At 43.6% G+C, this 22908-nt stretch overlaps 1 protein-coding gene across 6 annotated transcripts in view; it reads left to right on the forward strand.

Moving 5' to 3' along the window:
- Positions 1–22908, forward strand: part of rbm25b (RNA binding motif protein 25b) — a 162424-nt gene that overhangs the window by 119836 nt on the left and 19680 nt on the right. For 5 of the 6 annotated variants that reach the window (XM_038781556.1, XM_038781547.1, XM_038781517.1 and 2 more), the window contains exons 13-17: positions 2788–2861; positions 2959–3109; positions 5220–5538; positions 6602–6876; positions 12896–12994. In XM_038781556.1, coding sequence (XP_038637484.1) covers positions 2788–2861; positions 2959–3109; positions 5220–5538; positions 6602–6876; positions 12896–12994 — 918 coding nt within the window. Of the gene's footprint in view, positions 1–2787; positions 2862–2958; positions 3110–5219; positions 5539–6601; positions 6914–12895; positions 12995–22908 lie in introns of all 6 variants that reach the window. The other variant, XR_005458465.1, reaches the window with a different exon arrangement.

A 22908-nucleotide genomic window follows, 5' to 3' on the forward strand; every position in this document is an offset into this window, starting at 1 on the left:
CTGAAAGTGTGATGGAGGCAGAGATACTCATAATATTAAACTATTTTGGTATGCATTTGTAATGCCAAAGCATACAAGGCAATGGACCATGTCCTGGAAAATGGAATGAGAATAGTTAGGTGGTTTATTTTTGACAGGCAGATGCGATGGACTAAAGGGCCTTTTCTGTGCTGCAAACCTCTGACTCCAAGTTAATTTTGTTGTCTTATTTTCCATTGCCCTTATCGGCAGAGTTCAAAGATATGCAGGTTAGGTGGATTGGCCATGCTAAATGGCCTCTCGTGTCCAAACGGCTAGGTGGGGTTACTGGGTTACGGGGATAGGGTGGAGGCTTGGTCTTCAGTAGGGTGCTCTTTCCAAGGGCCGGTGCAGACTCGATGGGCTGAATAGCCTCCTGCACTCTAAATTCTATGATTCTTCTGAAATCTACTGGAATTCTTCAAGGATGTAGAATTGATGAAGGGATGCCAGAAGGGGAGCTTGTTCAGAAGGCTTTTGACAAAGTCCCGCATAAAAGATTAGCGTGTAAAATTAAAGCGCTTGGGATTGGAGGTAGTGTATTGAGATGGATAGAGAACTGGTTGGCAGACAGGAAACAAAGAATAAGAAGTAATGGGTCTTTTTCAAACTGTCAGGCAGTCACTCGTGGGATACTGTAGGACCTGCTAGGACCCCAGCTATTCACAATATATATTGATGATTTAGATGAGGGAACAAAATTTCATATCTCCAAATTTGCAGTTGATGCCAAGTTGGGTGTGAGGGTGAGCTGAGGAGGATGTAGAAATTCTTCAGTGCGATTTGGACCAGTTGAGTGAATAGACAAATGAATTGCAGATGCAGTATAATTTGTATAAATGTGAGGCTAAGGGGCTGGTTTAACACAGTGGCTTGTAATGCAGAACAAGGCCAGCAGCACAGGTTCAATTCCCGTACAGCCTTCAAACATGAGGCTGGAATGTGGCGACTAGGGGCTTTTCACAATAACTTCATTGAAGCCTACTTGTGGCAATAAGCGATTATTATTATTATCCACTTTGGTAGCAAAAGCAAGAATGGCCAGAAATTGGGAGAGGGGAACGTGCAATGAAACCTGAGTGTCCTTTTTCACCAGTCACTGAAGGTAAGCATGCAGGGTCAGCAGACGGTGAAGAAGGCAAATTGTATGCCGGCCTTCATCGTGAGAAGATTAGAGTATAGTAACAGGGATGCCTTGCTGCAGTTATGCAGGGGCTTGGTGAGCCCACACCTGGAATATAATGTGCAGTTTTGGTCTCCTTACCTGAGGAAGGATGTTCCAGCTGCAGAGGAAGTGCAGCAAAGGTTTACCAGACTGATTTCTGACATAGCAGGACTGACATACGTGGGCAGCACGGTAGCATGGTGGTTAGCATAAATGCTTCACAGCTCCAGGGTCCCAGGTTCGATTCCTGGCTGGGTCACTGTCTGTGCGGAGTCTGCACGTCCTCCCCGTGTGTGCGTGGGTTTCCTCCGGGTGCTCCGGTTTCCTCCCACAGTCCAAAGATGTGCGGGTTAGGTGGATTGGCCATGCTAAATTGCCCGAAGTGTACTAATAAAGTAAGGTTAAGGGGGGTGTTGTTGGGTTACGGGTATAGGGTCGATACGTGGGTTTGAGTAGGGTGATCATTGCTCGGCACAACATCGAGGGCCGAAGGGCCTGTTCTGTGCTGTACTGTTCTATGTATTCTAAGAGATTGAATCGGTGATGATTGTATTTGCTGGCGTTCAGAAGAGTAAGGGGGAGATCTCACAGAAACCTAGAACATTCTAACAGGACTGGACAGGGTAGATTCAGGAAGGATGTTCCCGATGGTGGGTGTGTCCAGAACCAGGGGTACAGTCTGAGGATACGGGGTAGACCATTTAGGACAGAGGTGAGGAGAAATTTCTTCAGCCAGAGAGTGGTGAGCCTGTGGAATTTGTTGCCAGAGGAATTAGTTGAGTCCACAACATTGTATGGTTTCAAGAAGCAGTTAGATATAGCACTTGGGGCAAAGGGGATCAAAAGATATGGGGGAAAGCGTGATTAGGCTATTCAGTTCGATGATCAGCCATGATTGTAATGAATGGAGAAGTGGGCTTGAAGGGCCGAATGGCCTTCTCTTCCTAATTTTTCCATGTTTTCTATGTTTCTATCCTGTGGCAAGTAACTCGCCACCTGACTCCCCAAGACCTGTGCACTCTTCTACAAGACAAGTCAGGAGTGTAATGGAATACTCTCCACTTGCCTGGATGAATGCAGCTCCAACAACACCAGAAACTTGACAGCATTCAGGACAAAGCAGCCTTCTTGATTGCTACGCCTTGTACAAACATTCAATTCCGTCCACCTCGCATGACAGTGGTAACCATGTGAACAATCTACAAAATGCACTGCAGGAATTCACCAAGGTCCCTTAGGCAGTACCTTTCAAACCCGAGAGCATTACCATCTAGAAGGACAAGAGAGGCAGGTATGTGGGAACACCCACCACCTGGAGGTTCCCCTGCAAGTCACTCACCATCCTGAATTAGAAATATATTGTCGCTCCTTTACTGTTGCTGGGTCAACATCCTGGAACTCCCTCCCAAACAGCACAGTGGGTGTATCTGCACCTCGGGGACTGCAGCAGTTCAAGAAAGCAGCTCATCACCGTTTCAAGGGGAACTAGTAATGGGGATAAATGCTGGTCTGGCCAGCGACATTCACATCCCACAAATTAATTTTTAAAAATAGCAATCCTTTTGGCGATAACTTGTAATCGAATGCAATATTATTCTCCACAGGCAAAGGAAGCAAAAAGACTGAAAGAGTTTTTGGAAGATTATGACGATGACCGCGATGATCCAAAATATTACAGGTAAATTTAGTCCTTCTCAAACCTGTTCACAAAATCAGGTTACGTTATGGTATCTTATGTCTGTGTTACATGAAATAGTTTTCTTTCTTAATCTTAGAGGGAGTGCTTTGCAAAAACGCTTAAGGGATCGAGAAAAAGAAATAGAAGCAGATGAAAGAGATCGCAAGAGAGAGAAGGAGGAACATGAAGAGATTCGACAGCGTTTACTGGCAGAAGGACACCCTGACCCAGATGCCGAGCTTCAAAGGGTAAATCGCAGCTGAATATGAGTCACTGCCTAATTCAATGGGCTATTATAGAACATAGAACAATACAGCACAGAACAGGCCCTTCGGCCCTCGATGTTGTGCCGAGCAATGATCACCCTACTCAAACCCACATATCCACCCTATACCCGTAACCCAACAATCCCCCCATTAACCTTACACTACGGGCAATTTAGCATGGCCAATCCACCTAACCCGCACATCTTTGGACTGTGGGAGGAATCCGGAGCACCCGGAGGAAACCCACGCACACACGGGGAGGACGTGCAGACTCCGCGCAGACAGTGACCCAGCCGGGAATCGAACCTGGGACACTGGAGCTGTGAAGCATTTATGCTAACCACCATGCTACCGTGCTGCCCTTAATTCTGGATATGTAACATAGGAATATTTACAAATCAGCATTTTAATTAAGATATCTTTAATTAAGATATAAAACAGCAAAGCTGTTATCGCATTTTATAACTTGTAATGCTGATTGGAATGCTTGTAAAAGGGATGGCTGGGTGGTGTAGTGGCGCATTCGGCGCTGAGGACCCGGGTTCGATCCCGGCCCCAGGTCACTCACTGTGTGGAATTTGCACATTTACCTGTGTCTGCATGGGTTCACCCCCACAACCCAAAGATATGCAGGTTAGGTGGATTAGCCACGCTAAATTGCCTTTAATTGGAAAAAAAAATTATTGGGTACTCTAAATTTATAATAAAAGTAAAAGGGAGGGATGGCTGAATTTTAACTGAAAATTGGGGAAAATGGTTAATTTACACTGAGTTGCCATTGCAAAATGGATGCCTGGAGGCAGAATTAAGTTGGCAAAGCAATTATTTTAAGAATGTAGCTGATTGATGTAATTCTCTTAAATTTGATCTATAAAGTTTCATCTGAGGAAGCGATACATTTGAATGATGGAACTCCTGCCACCATCACCCCTTCCATAAAGAGCCAACCAATTCACAGTCTTCACATTAGTATGATGGAATCCCTACAGTGCAGAAGGAGGCCATTTGGCAGTTCGAGTTTGCACCGGCCCTCCGAAAGAACCCCGTAACCCCACCTAACATTTAGACACTGAGCGGCAATTTAACATGGCTACTCCACCTAACCTGCATACCATTGGATTTTGGGAGCAAAACTGAGCACCCACACAGGCATGGCGAAAACGTGCAAACTCCACACGGTCACTCCCCCCTCGGCCGGAACTGAATCTGGGCCCCCTAGTGCTGTGAGGCAGCAGTGCGATCCACTCTGCCACCGCGCCACTATATGTTTAACAGACTACCAATAATCAAAAAAGCCTCAAGTCTTTTGAAATCTAGAGAATTTTCTATATCCAAAAAAGTTGGATATTTCCAACTTTATATTAAAAAAGTTGGGTTTGCTGGGTTGCGGGGCTGGGGTGAAGCTATAGGCTTAAGTGGAGTGCTCTTTCCAGGAGCTGGTGCAGGCTCGATGGGCTGAATGACGACCTCCTGCGCTGTAAATTCTAAAAATATTCTTTGAATGTATGACTTACTCCAATGCTAAGGGACATAATGTAGATATAACAAGGCTTAATTTGGCATGGAAGTAGAAGACAAATGAACAGCCCGCAACGTAAGACTTACCAATAGAAATGTTGAATCCTAGTAAGATTAGTCAAATCTATTTGGTTGCTTATTTGAACATTATTAAATGCCTCATTAAGAGGAAGGCAGGTGTAATTGAGTTGCTTCATCTCTATATGAACCATACTACTTGTTCTGCTGTAGCCACTCTGGGCAGACCCAGTGTGCATGAAATCGCCATGGCAAGGCATGTATTTGCACCATTGATAGTGATAGCCATCAGAGTATAAAGCCATCAGAATAAACCCGCTATTTTGTTCCTTAAAAAAAGCGGGTTTATTCTGATGGCTTGGCGAATGTGCCCACTATAGCTTCCACGCAAACATGGAACCTGGTGGGCCCGTTAGCTAATGCCCTTGGGTAGATGTGAAATGTCTGCCCAGGAAGTTAGGTTTCATGATGATGTAATTTGTACATGGTTTGTGGGAGGAGTGGACTTGATGCCAATAACTCTATCTTGTACATGTTATAATTTTATTGTGAACAGATGGAACAGGAAGCAGAGAGGCGGCGGCAACAGCCAATCAAGCAAGAACCAGAATCGGAAGAGGAGGAGGAGGAGGAGGAGAAGCCAGAGAAAGAGGAGCGACTGGATGAAGAGGAGGAAGAGCCAGAACAGAAACCCTGTCTTAAACCCACCTTGCGCCCTATTTGTTCTGTCCCCTCTGTTTCATCAGCGAGCGGAAATGCTACACCTAATACTCCAGCAGATGAATCTCCCTGTGGCATTATCATTCCACATGAGAATTCTCCAGATCAACAGCAAGAGGAGCAGCGGCCTAAAATAGGGCTGAGCCTCAAATTAGGTAAGGCATTATTAATGAACACTATATACAACTGTTGCTGAAGATAACGAGTTTTTCTTGAAATTGCTGTTTCTCATTCATGATCTTTGAAGCATTCATAATCTTTTAAGCATCATTGTTCTTTCACTTTAGGGATCTGGAGTAAATTTGAGCACAGACAAACAAGATAAAGGGCCTTGGTGAGACCATACCTGGCATATTGTGTGCCACTTTGCTCTCCTTATGTGAGGAAGGATGTTCTTGCTATAGAGGAGGTGCAGCAAAGGTTTACCAGACTGATTCCTGGGATGGTGGACCTGGATTATATATGCTGGAGTTTAGAAGAATGGGGGGGGGGGGGGAAATCTCATAGAAACCTATAAAATTATTACAGGGCAAGACAGGGTAGGTGCAGGAAGAATGCTCCTGATAGCAGGGGAGTACAGAAAAATGGAATGGTTCTCCAACTCTGAGGACCTGGTCTCAGGGAGTCCAAATCCAGGGAACACGAGGACTGAGATGAGGAGAAATTTCTTCATTCAGAGAGTGGTGAGCCTGTGGAATTCGCTACCACAGAAAACAATTGAAGTCAAAACATATGTTTTCACGAATGAGTTAGCTATTGGGACTAAATAGATCAAAGGATATGGGGGAGAAAGTGGATTACTGACTTGGATGATCAGCCATGATAATGAATGATGTATCAGACTCGAGGCGCCAAATGGCCTACTCCCAATTTCTGTTTCTATGGGTGCTGCTCAAGTGTAGTGCAGAGTGGATGTAGCTTCATTTGTGTTCTTTATAGCAGTGAGTGCGTGCTTGACATCAAGTCCTCAGTGTGGGCGAACTGTTCAATTTTTCAGTGTGGTGTCCTAAATCTTGAGCTGGAAACTACTCAAGTTGTCCTTGCAGCATGTTCACCAGGGATTTGACAGACTGCTTATATTCAAATATTCAATGTTGAGCAAGTAATTTGACTTAAGGTCTACATTAATGGTAATAAGTAATGGAAGTGATTTGGTCCCAATGAGCAGTGAATTGACTCGTGAATCTGAATGTGATTTTTATCCTTTCTTCTGTTCAGGTGGTTCCAGTAGTCCGAGTCAGACAATTTCAGTCAAAAGAAAGAAACTTCCGGTTGATAGTGTTTTCAATAAGTTTGATGATGAAGATAGTGATGAAGTTCCTCGTAAGCGGAAACTTGTCCCATTGGATTATTCAGAGGACGAAAAGGGTGCCTCCAAGGGAAATGTCAATACTGAAGAGAAACGAAAACACATAAAAAATCTGATTGAGAAAATCCCAACAGCTAAACCAGAACTCTTTGCGTATCCTCTTGACTGGTCTATTGTGGACACGGTATGCTTCTCTGCTTTTATTTGACGGTTTGTAACTGGTAAGCATGATAACGTATCTATTTCCCAAATTGGGGATTATTTGTGAAGAGAGATGTAAGTTGTACAGTTTTGACATTGATGCATAAATGGAGTCAGTGCGTCATTCAATACACAATCTGCTGTTTGCCGTAGTGTTTCAAGGAGCGCATTAGTGTAAAAGTATAAATTCAACAAATCTTGAGAGTGAAAAAGAGAGTGGTGCAATGCACTCTTGTACTACTAGGTACTATCTTGAGCGATGTCAGTGACTGGTTTGATCCCACAATTCGAAAGTTTAATTTCTGCACTCAGCCAAGTTGTTGGGGGATCAAGTGTAAATGCTGGCTGGGAGGATGAAACACCCAGATTTCTTTGCTCAATTGGTTTACAGAATTGATAGTGTTAACCCTCCAGATCGGAAATTCCTATGTGTGATCATGGCCGAGTTGAGTTAACAGATTTCTGCTGTAATGGCAGTAATAAAGCAACAATCATTAGTTCCTCCTGGGGTTGGATAGTGGTACTGAAGTCAGTCAATTTTTCCACTTCTGATTGTTGGTATGATCTTTATTACCTCTGCTACTGTTTGTGAACAATATATCTCAATAATTGATGTGCATATTCCAACAAACTCTAGTACACAGGTAGGGTATGGCCCAAGGAAGATCTGATTATGGGCAGCATGGTACCATAGTGGTTAGCACAGTTGTTTCACAGCTCCAGGGTCCCAGGTTCGATTCCTGGCTTGGGTCACTGTGTGGAGTCTGCACGTTTTCCCCGTGTGCGCGTGGGTTTCCTCCGGGTGCTCCGGTTTCTTCCCACAGTCTAAAGATGTGCAGGTTAGGTGGATTGACCATGCTAAATTGCCCTTAGTGTCCAAAAAAGTTAATTGCATTTACTGAGTTAAAGGGATACCCCATCCCTTACCCCAAAGGAAGTGTGTGCTTGAGTGGGGTGCTCTTTCCAAGGGCCGGTGCAGACTCGATGGGCCGAATGCCCTCCTTCTGCACTGTAAATTCTCTGATTATTTTTTGGCGAAGTTGCTGATCAGGATCCTGGAATTAATTTAAGGACCATTAACATTGAGAGAAAAAAAGCAAATTACTGCGGATGCTGGAATCTGAAACGAAAGAGAAAATGCTGAAAAATCTCAGCAATTATGGCAGCATCTGTCGGGAGAGAAAAGAGCTAACGTTTCGAGTCCGATAACTCTTTGTCAAAACTGTGACAAAGAGTCATCGGACTCGAAGCGTGAACTCTTTTCTCTCCCTACAGATGCTGCCAGACTTGCAGAGATTTTCCAGCATTTTCGCTTTCGATTAACATTGAGAGATCGAGTAAATTTACTTTTTTTCAGACTATTGTGGATTTGTTTAATTTTGAATGTTTTTGAATTTTATGAATTGTCTCAGCAACCAAAATGAGAGAGTTTTAAGAGCAGGTTATTTGATGTGAATTGTCCTGAAGCCGCCTCAGTGAGCTGGAACCTTTTAGTAAAAGTATCTCTCTTTTTTTAGTTTTGTAATTACAAAGCCATCAACCGGGGGCAGCAGGGTAGCATAGTGGTTAGCATAAATGCTTCACAGCTCCAGGGTCCCAGGTTCGATTCCCGGCTGGGTCACTGTCTGTGTGGAGTCTGCACGTCCTCCCCCTGTGTGCGTGGGTTTCCTCCGGGTGCTCCGGTTTCCTCCCACAGTCCAAAGATGTGCGGGTTAGGTGGATTGGCCATGCTAAATTGCCCGTACTGTCCTAATAAAAAAAGTAAGGTTAAAGGGGGGGGGTTGTTCGGTTACGGGTAGAGGGTGGATACGTGGGTTTGAGTAGGGTGATCATGGCTCGGCACAACATTGAGGGCCGAAGGGCCTGTTCTGTGCTGTACTGTTCTATGTTCTATGTTCTATGAAGGAGCTGTGCAATGGTAATAATGTTGGATTCACAGAATGGCAGAGGCACTAAGTGACTTCTTCACTCATTGAATTTGTGGATGCAGAATGAGGACAGAATTAAGTGTGTTTGTTGATGGAAATTCATAATGACCATTGGTAAAGAGAGGGCAGCGAGTTTTCATGGGCCCTGTGTCAATAAGGAGTTGACATGTTCAGACATGGAAGGATGAAGAGAGGTGAGGGTTAAATAATAATTTTAGCTGACAGTTTGTAGGCTGTCAGTGTGGCAAAGCTGTCCACTTGGTACCAAGATCAAGCCTTTGAAATGGATCTTCCAGACTTAAAATGGGCTGAACCACGTTTTCAGTCAAGCCTTGAGATAATGTGTGGCTGAAATTTTTTCCAAGCTTAAATGAGGGGATAGAGTTTTGGGATCACATTAAAAATGGTTTGCATTTATATGACAATCCAAAGAAGTTCAGGTTAGGTGGAATGGCATGCTAAATAGCCCCTTGGTGTCCAAAAGGTGAGGTGGGGTTATACTGGGTTACAGGGATATGGTGGAGGTGTGATCTTAAGTGGGATGTTATTTCCGTGGCAGGTGCATATTTGATTGGCCGAATGGCCTTCTGCATTGCAAATTCTGTGACCTATCAAGTGAGACTGGAAAGGCTGGGGTTGTTTTCCTTGGAGCAGAGAAGGCTGAGGGAGGATCTGATTGGCGCTCACAAAATTAAGGGCATAGATAGGGTTTAATGAAGCGTTCAATAACCAGGGGGCATAAATCTAAGGTCATGGGCAGGAGATTGAGAGGAGATGTGAGGATAACCTTTTTCACTCAGGGTCATGGGAATCTGGAACTCGCTGCTTGAAAGGGTGGTAGGGGCGGCAGCTTTCAAGAAGTATTTAGATGAGCACTTGAAATGCCATTGTGTGAAAGGCTATCGACCAAGCGCTGGAAAATGGGATTAGAGTGCTTGATGGTTGGCATGGACACGATGGACTGAACGACCTCTTTCCATTCTGTAAAAACACTATTAAATGCATTGCCCTCATCTACACATGTGGTCACCTCTTCGATAAATTCAACCAAGTTGGTCAGACATGACATTCTCAAAACCATGCTGTGACTGTTGATTAATCCCTGCTTCTCTAAATGCAAATATATTCTGTGTCTCAGAATTGCTTCTCCGCCATATAAGTTAGACTGAGTGGCTGGTGGTTTCCTAGTTTATTATTAATGGTACCACATTGGCTGTCCTCCCTGGCAACTCTCCTGTGGCCAGAGAGGAATTGAAAATTATTGCCAGTGCCCCTGCTATTTCCTCCCTTGCCTCGCACAGCCTGGGATGTATTTCAGCCCCGGAGATTTATCTACCAGACCACTTGAAACCTCCTCTCTGTCCATGCTAATTTCTTTTATTTTATCACAGTCCTTCTGCCTGATACCTACATCTACCCTCTTTAGTGAACAATGACGTAAAGTATTAATTTAGAATCCTAGCTATGCATTCCGGCTCCCTACACAAATTACCACTATGGTCCTTAAAGGGCCCGACTCTTTCCCTTGTTATCCTTTTACCCTTAATGTACTTGTAAAACAACTTCGGATTTTCCTTTATTTTACCAGCCAGACCCCCTTTTTGCTCTGCTAATTTCTCTTTTATGTTCTCTTCTCGGGCTTTTGCTGTTTTGCGCTCCGATACCTGCCATAAAGCTCTCTTTTTCTCTTCATCCAATGCTGTTTATCCCTCTATCAAGGGGTTCACTGGATTTGTTGGTCTCACGCTTTTTCTTGGAGCATGTTGGCCCTGTACTCCGTAGTTCCTCCTGGAATGCGTCCCACTGTTCTGTCAGATTTACCAAACCATATCTGCTCTTAGTCCACTCTGAACAAATCATATTTCATCTTCCTTTAATTTTAAAATTTTTTTTTAGAATACCCAATTCATTTTCTCCAATTAAGGAGCAAAAAATTTAATGTGGCCAATTGACCTACCCTGCACAGCACATCTTTGGGTTGTGGGGACAATGTGCAAACTCTACACGGACAGTGACCCAGAGCCGTGATCGAACCTGGGGCCTCGGCGCCATGAGGCAGCAGGGCTAACCCACTGTGCCACCTTGCTGCCCTTCATCTTCCTATAATGGACATTCCTCAGTTTGGAACTTTGATTTCAGCCCCATCCATGTCCTTTCCCACAACAATCTTGAATCAGTCTAAAGGAGTTATGATCGTAATCTGCAAAATGCTCCCTCACTGATGCTGCTTGATTGCCTAAAATTAAGTCCAGGACTGCCTCCTCTCTTATGGCAACCACAGTTATATCATATTATCACAAAGAACTAGACTGCAACAGTTCAAGAAAGCATTTTATGGGTATCTAACTTTGAGCAATAATGCTGGCCTTGCTCATGGCCCCACAGCTCAAGAAAGAAGTGGATATTATCATTCAGAACAAGTGTGACTTTGGAGCAACTGTTTGTCACCAGAAATGTCACATTCAATTGGTTAAAATGCTTGAGACATCTGTCAACAAAGATTTTTTTATATAAGTGATAAGTTACATGATCAGTTCTGTAAGAACAAGTAAATTATGTCATGATTTACTTCCTCTATTAGCGTGTAGTGAAAAAGTGTGACTGTGTATTTCCTGTCAGCTGGTTCACATCAAAATCTGGGTGATTTCTGCCACCAATTTAAAAAAAAAACACTCCATTTGCCGATATTTTCCTTTGTGGCATTCAATTAAAAAAAACTGCTGTAAGAAGTTAAATACTGATTTATACTGATTGATACTGATTGAACATTTGGACACTGAGGGGCCATTTAGCATGGCCAGTCCACCCAATCTGTACATCTTTGGACTGAGGGAGGAAACCAAAGCACTGGGAGGAAACCCTGGGAGAACGTGCAAACTGCACACAGACAATCACCCAAGGTCGGAATCGAAAGCAGGTCTCTGGTGCTGTGAGGAAGCAGTGCTAACCACTGTGTTGCATATACTTGGCTGAGAAGTCGGGCAGAAGGGTTGTTGAGATGCGTCCTTCATACTGGTTTGTTAAAAATGCTTCTAGTTTATCTGAGACATTGAGTTGCATGTTATTTCCTCTGCTACTGCTTGACACTCTGGTATAATTGACAACTTGCCACTTTTGAGATTTAAAAAAAAATAAATTGAGTACCCAATTCACTTTTTCTAATTAGGGGCAATTTAGTTATGTAGCGGGGTGCGGGGCTCACTTGTGCCTGACACTGTCGCCTCTCTCCCCCCTCTGGGGGACTCCCTGAATCTGGCACATGATAATTGAAGGGAAGTGTCCTATTGGGCCCCCCTCCACCAACACCCCGACTCCCTTCCTCGGCACCACCCTCCTTTCCCCTCTCTCTCCACCACCCCTCTTCCTTTCCCTTCTGTTGGTACAGAGGCAGGGGTATCTGGTCTCTCCAGTGCAAAGTTTAGTGCTTGTACTATTTGTTTTTTGTAGAAAAACGTTGTGAACTGTTTTAATAATCAGAGTAACCCCCCACCCCCCCTAAAGAACGTTGGTACTGAGGGGCGGGTACCCTGTTTCTCCAAAATAAAATTAGTGTTTGTACCGTTTGGCCTTGTATATATTTTTTACTGTTTTAATGAAAAAATATGGGCAATCCACCTACCTTGCACACCTTGGAGTTGTGGGGGCGAAACCCACGCAAATACTTGGAGAATGTGCTGACTCCACACGGACAGTGTCCCGGAGCTGGGATCGAACCTGGGACCTCGCCACCATCAGGAAGCAGTGCTAACCACTGCGTCACTGCTGCCCTCACTTTTGAGATTTGCGGATCCAAACCCACCACCTACATTTCTATACTGTGTGAATCGATTGTGTTAAAGGGTGTGAGATTAATATTGAACTGATATAATCTCTGACGCGAAAGGGAAAATGCTGGAAAATCTCAGCAAGTCTGGCAGCATCTGTAGGGAGAGAAAAGAGCTAACGTTTCAAGTCCGATGACTCTTTGTCAAAGCTTATCTGTCCAGCATCCGCAGTAATTTGCTTTTATCCAGTGATATAATCTCTGGTTATCATTATTTTGATTGTCGTACCTGCTGACTTTTCTTTTAACAGAATCTGATGGACCGACGCATTAGACCCTGGATCAATAAAAAAATAATAGAATACATTGGTGAAGAAGAAGCAACGCTAGTTGACTTTGTTTGTTCAAAGGTTAGTCATTTCTAGACTTAAAAAAAAAAAAAATGTTAATGTAAATCTCAACCACCACTTTGTGGTACGTGTCTGATGGCCTTGATAAATTTTTTTGAATGGGTGACTAAAGTAGTGGACAGAGAAATGTCTACAATGCCATGTATATGGATTTCCAGAAAGCATTGGATGAAGAAACTGTTCGCTAAAGTTGAAGCTCATGGAATTGAAGTAGAATTATTGAGCTGATTAGAAAATTAGCTGAGTGAAAGTAGACTCGCAAGCAACACCTCGAGGATAATCTGCAGTGTGACCCAGTGTCGCACTCGAGTGAGTGCAGAAATTGAACAGAACAGATGAATTCATGGCTGGAGAGATGGTGCAAGAGGGAGGGCTTTAGAATCCCAGAGCAGCGGGATTGTTCCTGGATGAGGTGTTTCATGCACAAGCCAGACAGGTTGTATTTCAGGATAGGTGGGAGCAATGCTTTCACAGACTTGTTTGCTAGTGCTAAGGAGGATTTTAACTAAAATGGTGTGTAGGCATTGAGATCGGAACCAGGATGTGGTTATACAGAGGATCAGGAGAGACGGATCGAACTGAAATAAGAAATAGTAAGGTATTTAATGAGGAAAGGAATGCAAAGGTCTAGATTAGGTTTGCAGTACATGTATCGTAAATGCACGATATGTGGTTCGTAAGATTAGGGAATTGCAGGCACACATGAGATGTGGGGTGGTGGAGACTTGGTTCAAAACAAAGACAGAATACAGAGGTGTTTAGGAAATATCGGGAAGGAGAGCAGGAGGGGTGGCAGTATTACTGCAGTTTTATACAGGGACTTGGATGAGGCCACACCTGGAGCATTGCAATCAGTTTTGGTCTCCCTACCGAAGAAAATATATACTTGCCATAGAGGGAGTGCAGCAGAGGTTCACTTGGATGATACTGAGGTTGGCGGGACTGTCTCATGAGAGATTGGTTCGAATGGGCCTGTATTCATTCATTCGAATTTAAAAGGATGAGATCAGAATGTGTAGCACAGTGGTTATCGCTGCTGTCTCAGTGCCACTGGCCTTGGGTGACTGTGGATTTTGCACGTTCTCCCAGTGTCTGGGTGAGTTTTTTTCCTGGTGATCCGGTTTCCTCCCACAGACCAAAGAAGTGCAGGTTAGATGAATTGGCCATGATCGATGTGTGGGGTTACAGGGATAGTGCGGGGGAATGAGCCGAGGTAAATTACAATTTTGGGGTGATGCTGCAGAATAGATGGGCCAAATGGACTCCTTCTGCATTGTAGCGATTCTATGGAACACATTAAATACCAACAGAGCTGGACAGATTAGATGCAGGGGGGGATATTTTCCCTGGCTGGGGAATCTAAAACCAGAGGACACGGTCTCAGGATATGGGGTAGACCATTTTGGACAGATGAGGAAAATCTCTTCACTCAGGTAGTGAACCTGGGGAATTCTCTGCCACAGAAGGCTGTGGAGATCAAGGAATGTATTCAAGAAAGATTTTTTTTAGATTTTATTGCCATCAATGGATAAAGGGTGAAAGCCCAAATATGGCATTGAGGTCGAGGATCAGCCTCAAATGGCCTACCACTGCTCCAGGTTTCTGTTTCCCTTCTGTTATAGTGCTGGAGAGAGATGTCCTAGAATGCTCAGGAGCATGATTTGTTTACAGTTAAGAAACAATAAAGATCTCATTACTCTTGCTGTATTCTGTAGACAACCAACAAATGGGAAGATGCAGAGGGGTAAATTTGCAGAGAACTGCAAAAACGATAGTAATGGGGAACTTAAATTTTCCTGATATAGATATCACATTTCTCCTTTTCAGGCAATGATCCAATTTCCTTTTGAATGCCTTGATTGAACTTGTCTCCACCAAACATTCAGTTCTGCTGTAATTTTCTTCATGTCCCCTCCAGTTCTTTTGCTACCTACTTAAACTGGTGTCTGCTGGTTCTTGACCCTTCCACCAATGGGAACAGTTTTTCTCAGTCTACTCTGTCCAGACTCCTCATGATTTTGAACACCTCTTAATAATTTTTTTTACGAGAGAACAGCCCCAGCTTTGTCAATCTAGTCACTTAACTGGATAGTTAATTAGATCTATTATTTCTCTCTGGAACCATTCTCCTAAATCTTTTCAGCACCTCTGAAGTGTGGTGCCCAGAATTGAGGATGAACCATCATTCCATGAAGTTCACCATAATCTTGGGAGCGAGGCGTGGAATTGAAATGAAACATAGAAAATAGGAATAGGAGCTATTCAGCTACCTCAATTTGAAAAACCTCAAGTTATTTATGCAATAAACTCCCAGTTCCTCTTTTAGAATTTATGATCTATTTTATATTGCCTTTCCTTGTTCTTCCTATCAAAATATATTGTTTCACACTTCTGCATGGAATGTCATCTGCACAATCCATCACTATCCTCCTCACAGTTCAGAGGATTTAGAGTTTGGGTCACCTACAAAGTTTGAAATTGTGCCCTGTACACCTGAGTTTAGATCGTTAAAATATGCGAAGAAAAGCAACAGCCTTCTTTTGTGGGATGTCGATGTTGCTGTGGATATTGCTGTCAAGGCCCTCATTTGTTGCCCATCACAGATTGCTCTTGAACTTGTGTAGCTTGCTGCTATTTCAGAGGAAAATTGAGGGTCGACCACACCGCTGTGCCTCTACAGGCCAGACTAGGTAAAGGTGGCAAATATCCTTCCCTGAAGATGTTTTTTTTGTTAATCTAAATTGTGGGTTAGTTCAACATTATCAGACTTTGTGCAAAAGCAAAATTCTGGGAAGCTGGAAATCTGAAGTAAAAATAGAAAATGCTGGAAATATTCACACCTGGTGGCATCTGTGGAGCTGGAAATGGTAACTTTTCAGTTCCATCAAAATTGGGAAAAGTTAGATATATGCTAGGTTTTGAGCAAATGAAAGCCAGAGAGTGGGGAGAACAAAAGAGAAAATCTGAAAGAGTGGAGGGCAGGAAAAATTAAACAACAAAAAGCAGTTGTGGTCAAAGTTAAGTTTCGATGAGGTGTGAATGAGAAGTTAACTGCCAACCAAAAACAAAGTAAAGGAAATAGAGAACATTGAAAAGAAAACTCACCAGCACAAATAAACAAAATTGAGGGAGAGGTTGTGACCTAAAATTGTTGAACTCTGTATTGAGTCCAGAAAGTTTTGGAGTGCCAAGTTGAGCGATGAAGTGCTACTCCTGAAACTTGCAGTGAGCTTCACTGGAATCCTGTAGCAGGCCAAAGGAGAAAGGGGTCAGAGTGGGAGCGAGGCGTGGAATTGAAATGAAACATAGAAAATAGGTTCCTATTCAGCCATCATTATGATCATGACTAATCATCCAACTCAGTAACCTGGTCCCGCTTTTCCCCCCACATCCTTCACTTCAGCCTCAAAACTATACCGAACACCTTTTTGAAACCATTATTTGGCGTCAACCTCTTTCTGTGGTAGCGAATTCCATCGGTGACACTCTCTGGGTGAAGCAATGTCTCATCACAGTCCCTGCCATCGGGAACATTCTTATACATCTACCCTGCCTCATCATGTTAGAATTTTCTAGGTTTCTATGAGATCACCCCTCGTTCTTCTAAACTTTGAATATAATGCTAACCAACTGGATCTCTGCCGCATACGTCAATCTCGCAATCCCAGGAATCAGTCTGGTAAACCTTTGCACCATTTTGTCCATGGCAAGAACATCCTTCCTCTGGTAAGGAGACCAAAACAGCGCACAATATTCCAGATGTGGTCACGCCAAGGCCCTGTATAATTTCAGCAAGACATCCTTGTTCCGGTACTCAAATCCTCTCGCTATGTAGACCAATTTGTCTTTGTTACCGCTTGCTGAACTTGGATGATTACTTTCAGTGACTGGTGTAGGAGGACACCCAGGTCTCATTGCACATTGCTATCTTTCAATCTATAACCATTTGGACAATTTTCCTTCCTGTTTTTGCGATCATATGGAATAACCTCACATTTATCCACATTATACTGCATCTGACATGTATTTCCCCACCTGCTCAACTTGTCGAAATCTCACTGAAACATCTCTGCAACTTCACAGCACACCCTCCCACCCAGCTTTGTGTCATCTGCAAATTTGGAGATATTACATTTAGTTCCCCCATCTAAATCATTAATATATAAAAAGTGAATAACTGAGGTCCTAGCATTGATATCTGCGGTACCACACTCGTCACTGCCTGCCATTTGGAAAATTTATTCCTACTGTTTGTTTCCTGTCTGCCAACCAGTTTTCTATTCTTCTCAATATACTATCCCTAATTCCATGCGCATTAAATTTACATGCTAATATCAAAGACCGTCTGGATGTCCAAATAAACCACATCCACTGGCTCCCCTTTGTTGACTACTAATTACATCCTCGAAGAATTCCAGTAGCTTTGTCCAGCATAATTTCCCTTTCATAAATCCATGCTAACCTCCTCTGTCCGATCCTGCCGCTGTTTTCTAAGTGTTCTGCTGTTAAATATTTTATAATAGACCGTAGCATTTTCCGCAATACTGACGTCAGGCTGACTGATCTATAATTCCCTGTTTTGTCTCCACCTTCCTTTTTAAATTGTGGAGTCACATTAGCTACCCTCCAATCTGTTCTCAGAGTTCATTAGAATCTTGGATGATGATCACCAATGCATCCACACTTTTGAGGGCCATTTCCTTAAATACTCTAGGATGTAGATTATCACGTCGTGGGGATTTGTTGACCGTAATCCCATCAATTTCCCCAACACTATTTCCATACGAATACAGATTCCCTTCAGTTCCCCTCTGTCATTAAACTCTGTATTCTCCAACATTTCTGGCATGTATTTGTGTCCTTTGTGAAGACAGAACCAATAAATTTTAGTTAGTCAACCATTTCTTTGTTCCCCATTATAAGTTCCCCAGTTTCTGTCTTCACTCATTTTTTTCTTCCCATACGGGCAACAGGGTGGCACAGTGGTTAGCACTGCTGCCTCATGGTGCCGAGGTCCCAGGTTCGATCCTGTCCGTGTGGAGTCTGCACATACTCCTTGTGTTTGCATGGGTTTCACCCCCACAACTGAAAGATGTGCAGTGCAGGTGGATTGCCCCATAATTGGAAAAAATAAAATGGGTATTCAAAAAAAAAATGTTTTTCTTCACATACCTATAGAAACTTTTACTGTCGTTTTTTATGTTCCCCGCAATCTAATTCATGTACTATATTTTTCCATTCTTAAACCGCCCCTTGGTCCTCCTTTGCTGAATTCTAAACTGCTCCCAATTCTCAGATCAGCTGTTCTTTTCTGGCCAATTTGTATGCTTTTTCCTTGGATCTAATGCTATCTCTGATTTCCGTTGTAAGCTATGGTTTGGCCATCTTTTTAATTTTATTGTTGTTTTCTTTTTTTTGTAATTTAGAGTACCCAATTCATTTTTTTCTCTAGTTAAGGGGCAATTTAGCGTGTTCAATCCACTTACCTTGCACATCTTTGGGTTGTGGGGGTGAAACCCACGCAAAAGTTTAATTTTATTCTTGCGCAAGACAGGAATGAACAATTTGTGTGTTCGCTCATCTGCTCTTTGAATGTTTGCCACAGCCACCGACATCCCTTTACGTAACATTCCCCAATTGATCAAAGCCAACTCTTGCCTCATACCATCGTAGTTTCATTTAATTAGATTAAGGACCCTAGTCTCAGAATCAACTACATCACTTTCCACCTTGATGAAGAATCCCCAAGCGGCCTTGCACAACTAGATCACCAATTATTCTTTTCTCATTATACAATACCCAGTCAAAGGTTGCCTGCTCTCTAGTTCGTTCGTCAATGTTTTGAGCCATAAAAGCATCCGTGTACACTCCAGGAATTCCTCTTCTACTATATTGTTACGAATTTGGTTTGCTCAATCTGTATGCAGATTAAATCACCCATAATTACAGATGTTCCTTTATTGCATGTGTCTCTAATTTCATGTTTAATGTCATTCCCAATTCCACCACTACAATTTGGGTCTAAATACAACCTCGACTAATTTATTTTGCCCTTTGGTGTTTCTCAGCTCTATCCATACAGATTCCACATTGTTGGAGCTAATATTGTTCCTCACTAATGTGTTAATTTCCTCTTTAACCAGCAATGCCACCCCACTGGAGTGCAGAGGAGATTTAACAGGATGTTGCCTGGGCGGGAGAGTTTCAGTTATGAAGAGAGGTTGGATGGACTTTGATGGACTTGGAACAGAGGAGACTGAAGGGGGACATGATTGTGATGTATAAAATTCCGAGGGGCATAGATAGAGTAGACAGGAACATACCTTTCCCCTTGGTGGAGGTGTCAGTGACCAGGGGGCATAGATTTAAGGTCAGGTGCAGGAGGTATAGAGGGGATGTGAGGAAAACCCAGAGGGTGGTGGGAGATAAGAATTTTCTCCCTGAAAGGGTGGTCGAGGCAGAGACCCTCATAACACTTAATGAAAATGAAATGAAATGAAAATCGCTTATTGTCACAAGTAGGCTTCAAATGAAGTTTCTGTGAAAAGCCCCTGGCCGCCTGTTCGGGACTTGAGTATTAAGATGTGCACTTGTGATCCCAAGGCGTCCAAGCCAATGAGCCAAGTGCTGGAAAATGGAATTAGAATGAGTACAAGAGTTGGGAAATTATGTTGGAGCTATCTTTGGCCCCATTTGGAGTATTGTGTGCAGTTCTGGTCACCACCTTATCAGAAGGACATGGAAGTTTTGGAGAAAGTGCAAAGAAGGTTCACCAGGATGTTGCCTGGTCTCAAGGGTGTTGGCTATGAGGAGAGGTTTATAAACTAGGATTGTTTTCACTGGAAAGATGGAGGCTGAGGTGAGACCTGCTGGCAGTCTACAAAATTGAGAGGTACAGACGGTGAATATTCAAAGACTTTTTCCAAGGGTGGAAGTGTCAAGATAAGGTTCAAGGTGAGAGTGGGAATGTTCAGGGTAAGTTTTTCACACAGAGAATGGTGAGTGCCTGGAACGCGCTGCTAGAGAATGTGGTGGAAGCAGGCACATTAGCAACATTTAACACGCATCATGAATAGGGAGGAAACAGGGGGATATGGACCGAATAAAGGCAGATTTAAAAAAAAAAAATTCAGCACAGGCTTGGAGGGCTGTAGGGCCTATTCCTGTGCTGCATTTTTCTTTGTTCTTTGTAATAATTCATCCACTTTATTGAAAATGTTCCATGCATTAAGGCACAAAGTATTTTCGACATTCTTTGTCCTATTTACATTATTTTTCACTGTGGCCCTGTTGATTCTGCCCTGGATCCTCTGCCTATCACTACTTCTTCCAATTTCTGTCTAGTATTCTTGTCCGTGTTTTCCCCCTCCGTATTTCCCCTTCCATTGACTCATGGAGTGTTCCCATCGCCCTGTCATTATAGTTTAAACCCTCCACAACCACTCGAGCAAATGCTCCCCGGACATCCTGCCAGGTGTAAAATGTCCAATCTGTACTGGTCCCCAGAGAGTAGAATTGCTACAGTGCAAAAAGTGGTCACTCGGCCCATCGAGTCTGCACTGACACTCCTAAAGAGTACCCACCCTAGTCCACTCCCCTGTTCCCCCACCTAACCGACACCTCCGATGACACTAAGGAGCAATTTAGCATTGCCAATCCATCGAACCTGCACATCTTTGTACTGTGGGGAGAAACTGGAGCACCTGGAGGAAACCCACGCAGATGCAGGGAGTGCAAATTCCACACAGACCCACCGCCCCAAGTACCAGTCCCAATCTCCCAGCAATCTGAAAACCTCCCCTTTATACCATCTCTTGAGCCACTCATTAATCTGATATATCCTGCTATTTCTTCTCTGACTCGCACTGAGAATGATCTTAAGATCACGACCTTTGAGGTTCTACTTTTGAACTTCCTAAGTCACTATATTCTGCTTTTAGGACTGATCCATTTTAACCTATGTAATTTCTACCAGTGGATGCCATGGCCACTGGCTCCCACTCCAGAATGTCTTGCAGCCGCTCTCTGACACAGAAATTATGTAGGGTGCTCTTTCCAAGGGCAGGTGTAGATTCAATGGGCCGAATGACCTCTTTTTCTGCACTTTAATTTCTATGAAATTCTAGAATTCCTACAGTGTAGAACGAGGCTATTCGGCCCATCGAGTTTTCCACAATCCTCAAAGAGCTCCCTACCCAGGTCGGTCTCCTGCCCTGTCCCTGTAATCCCACCAAGTCTTTGGACACAGAGACCAATCCATCTAACCTACACATTCTTGACTCTAGCACCAGGGAGGCAGCATAGAATCCTGGAGTCCAGTTTGAGGCCACAGATATGTCTGTCATGTTCCACAATCGAATCTCCCATAACTATTCCATTGCGCATTTTTTGCTCTTTCCCCCTGTGCAGCAGAACCAAACTTGGTGTCACGAATGTGGCATTGCTGCTTTCTCCTGAGAAGCCATTCCTTTCCTCCCCTCGCCAAACAGAATCCAAAGTGGCAAAGCTGTTTTGAAGGGGAATGGCCACAAGAGATTCCTGCAGTGCGTGCCTAGTCCTCTTACTCTGCTTGGTGGTCACCAATTTCTTTATTGCCTGTGGTGTCTTAACCTGCGGTGCGACCACCTCTGTATGTGCTGTCCACTACTCTCTGCCACGTAGATGCTCGACAGTATGTCCAGCTACCGCTCCAGTTATGAAACCCGGGCTTCTAGGAGCTGCAGCTGCAGAAATTTCCTGCACACAAAGGCAGTGGAAATGTTCCTGGCTTCCCACAAAGAGCAGTTGGAACACTCGACGGCTTTGAGTTGTCTTGCCATGACTTACCCCTTTAAAATAAACCTTTTTGAATCAAATAAACATGAATTAATCGAAGGCACTTCTTCCCTGGTCCTCGTTACTATAGAGCCTTTATAAACTATAAACCGCATAATAGCGACCTTGCACCTTATAGAACATAGAACAGTACAGGCCCTTCAGCCCATGATGCTGTGCTGCCCACATCTGCAGTTCTGGTCTCCTTACCTCTGAAAGGATATATTTGTCATAAGGGAAATGCAACGAAGGCTCACCAGATTGATTCCTGGGATAGCAAAGCAGTTACCTGTGAGACCCAATCTGGTATCACCGATGAAGAGCAACCATTGTATAAATTGAAAGAAGTACAAGTAAATTGCTGTTACACTTGGCAGAAAATTATCTACAATGGAACTTTGTACGGTGAGACCATGGGAAACCATGTTGTGCTTCTAGGAAGGAGGGGAAGGGCTAAAAACCAAAGTATATGGGGCAAGGTCATGGTCTCATCAATCACAGTAAGGGTGGGAGGAGTTCAGGGAGAGGTGAGCCTTTGGTTGAGGAAAAAGGAAGATTTAGCATAAGTGCTGGAATGGAAAGTTTCACCATCTGAACAAATGTGATGGAGTTAGAGAAACTGAAGGAATAAGTGCTTGCTGGTGGCAGTGTGTGAGGAAATGTAGCCAAGGTGATTGTGGGAGTCGATGGGGTTTTCCAGAAATTTTTGATTAATTAGGAGAAAAAAAATTTTTTTTAGAGTGCCCAATTCATTTTTCCCAATTAAGGGCCAATTAAGCATGGCCAATCCACCTACCATGCACATCTTTGGGTTGTGGGGCCGAAACCCAAGCAAACACTGGGAGAATGTGCAAACTCCACACGGACAGTGACCTAGGGCTGGGATCAAACCTGGGACCTCGGCATTGTGAGGCAACAGTGCTATCCACTGCGCCACCATGCTGCCAATTAGAGCAATTTTAATAGTGCTTCTAGGCATTCCCTTAGTTTTCGAGTGTTTCCTAATCCACTACCAGCAGTAAAGCCTTTCCTGATGATTCTTCCCTTCTGGCCACACCAGGACAAATCTGGATTCCTTAAGGCTACGGGATGCCTTTTTG

Source organism: Scyliorhinus canicula, chromosome 2 (assembly GCF_902713615.1).
Source record: "Scyliorhinus canicula chromosome 2, sScyCan1.1, whole genome shotgun sequence".
Lineage (NCBI taxonomy): Eukaryota > Metazoa > Chordata > Chondrichthyes > Carcharhiniformes > Scyliorhinidae > Scyliorhinus > Scyliorhinus canicula.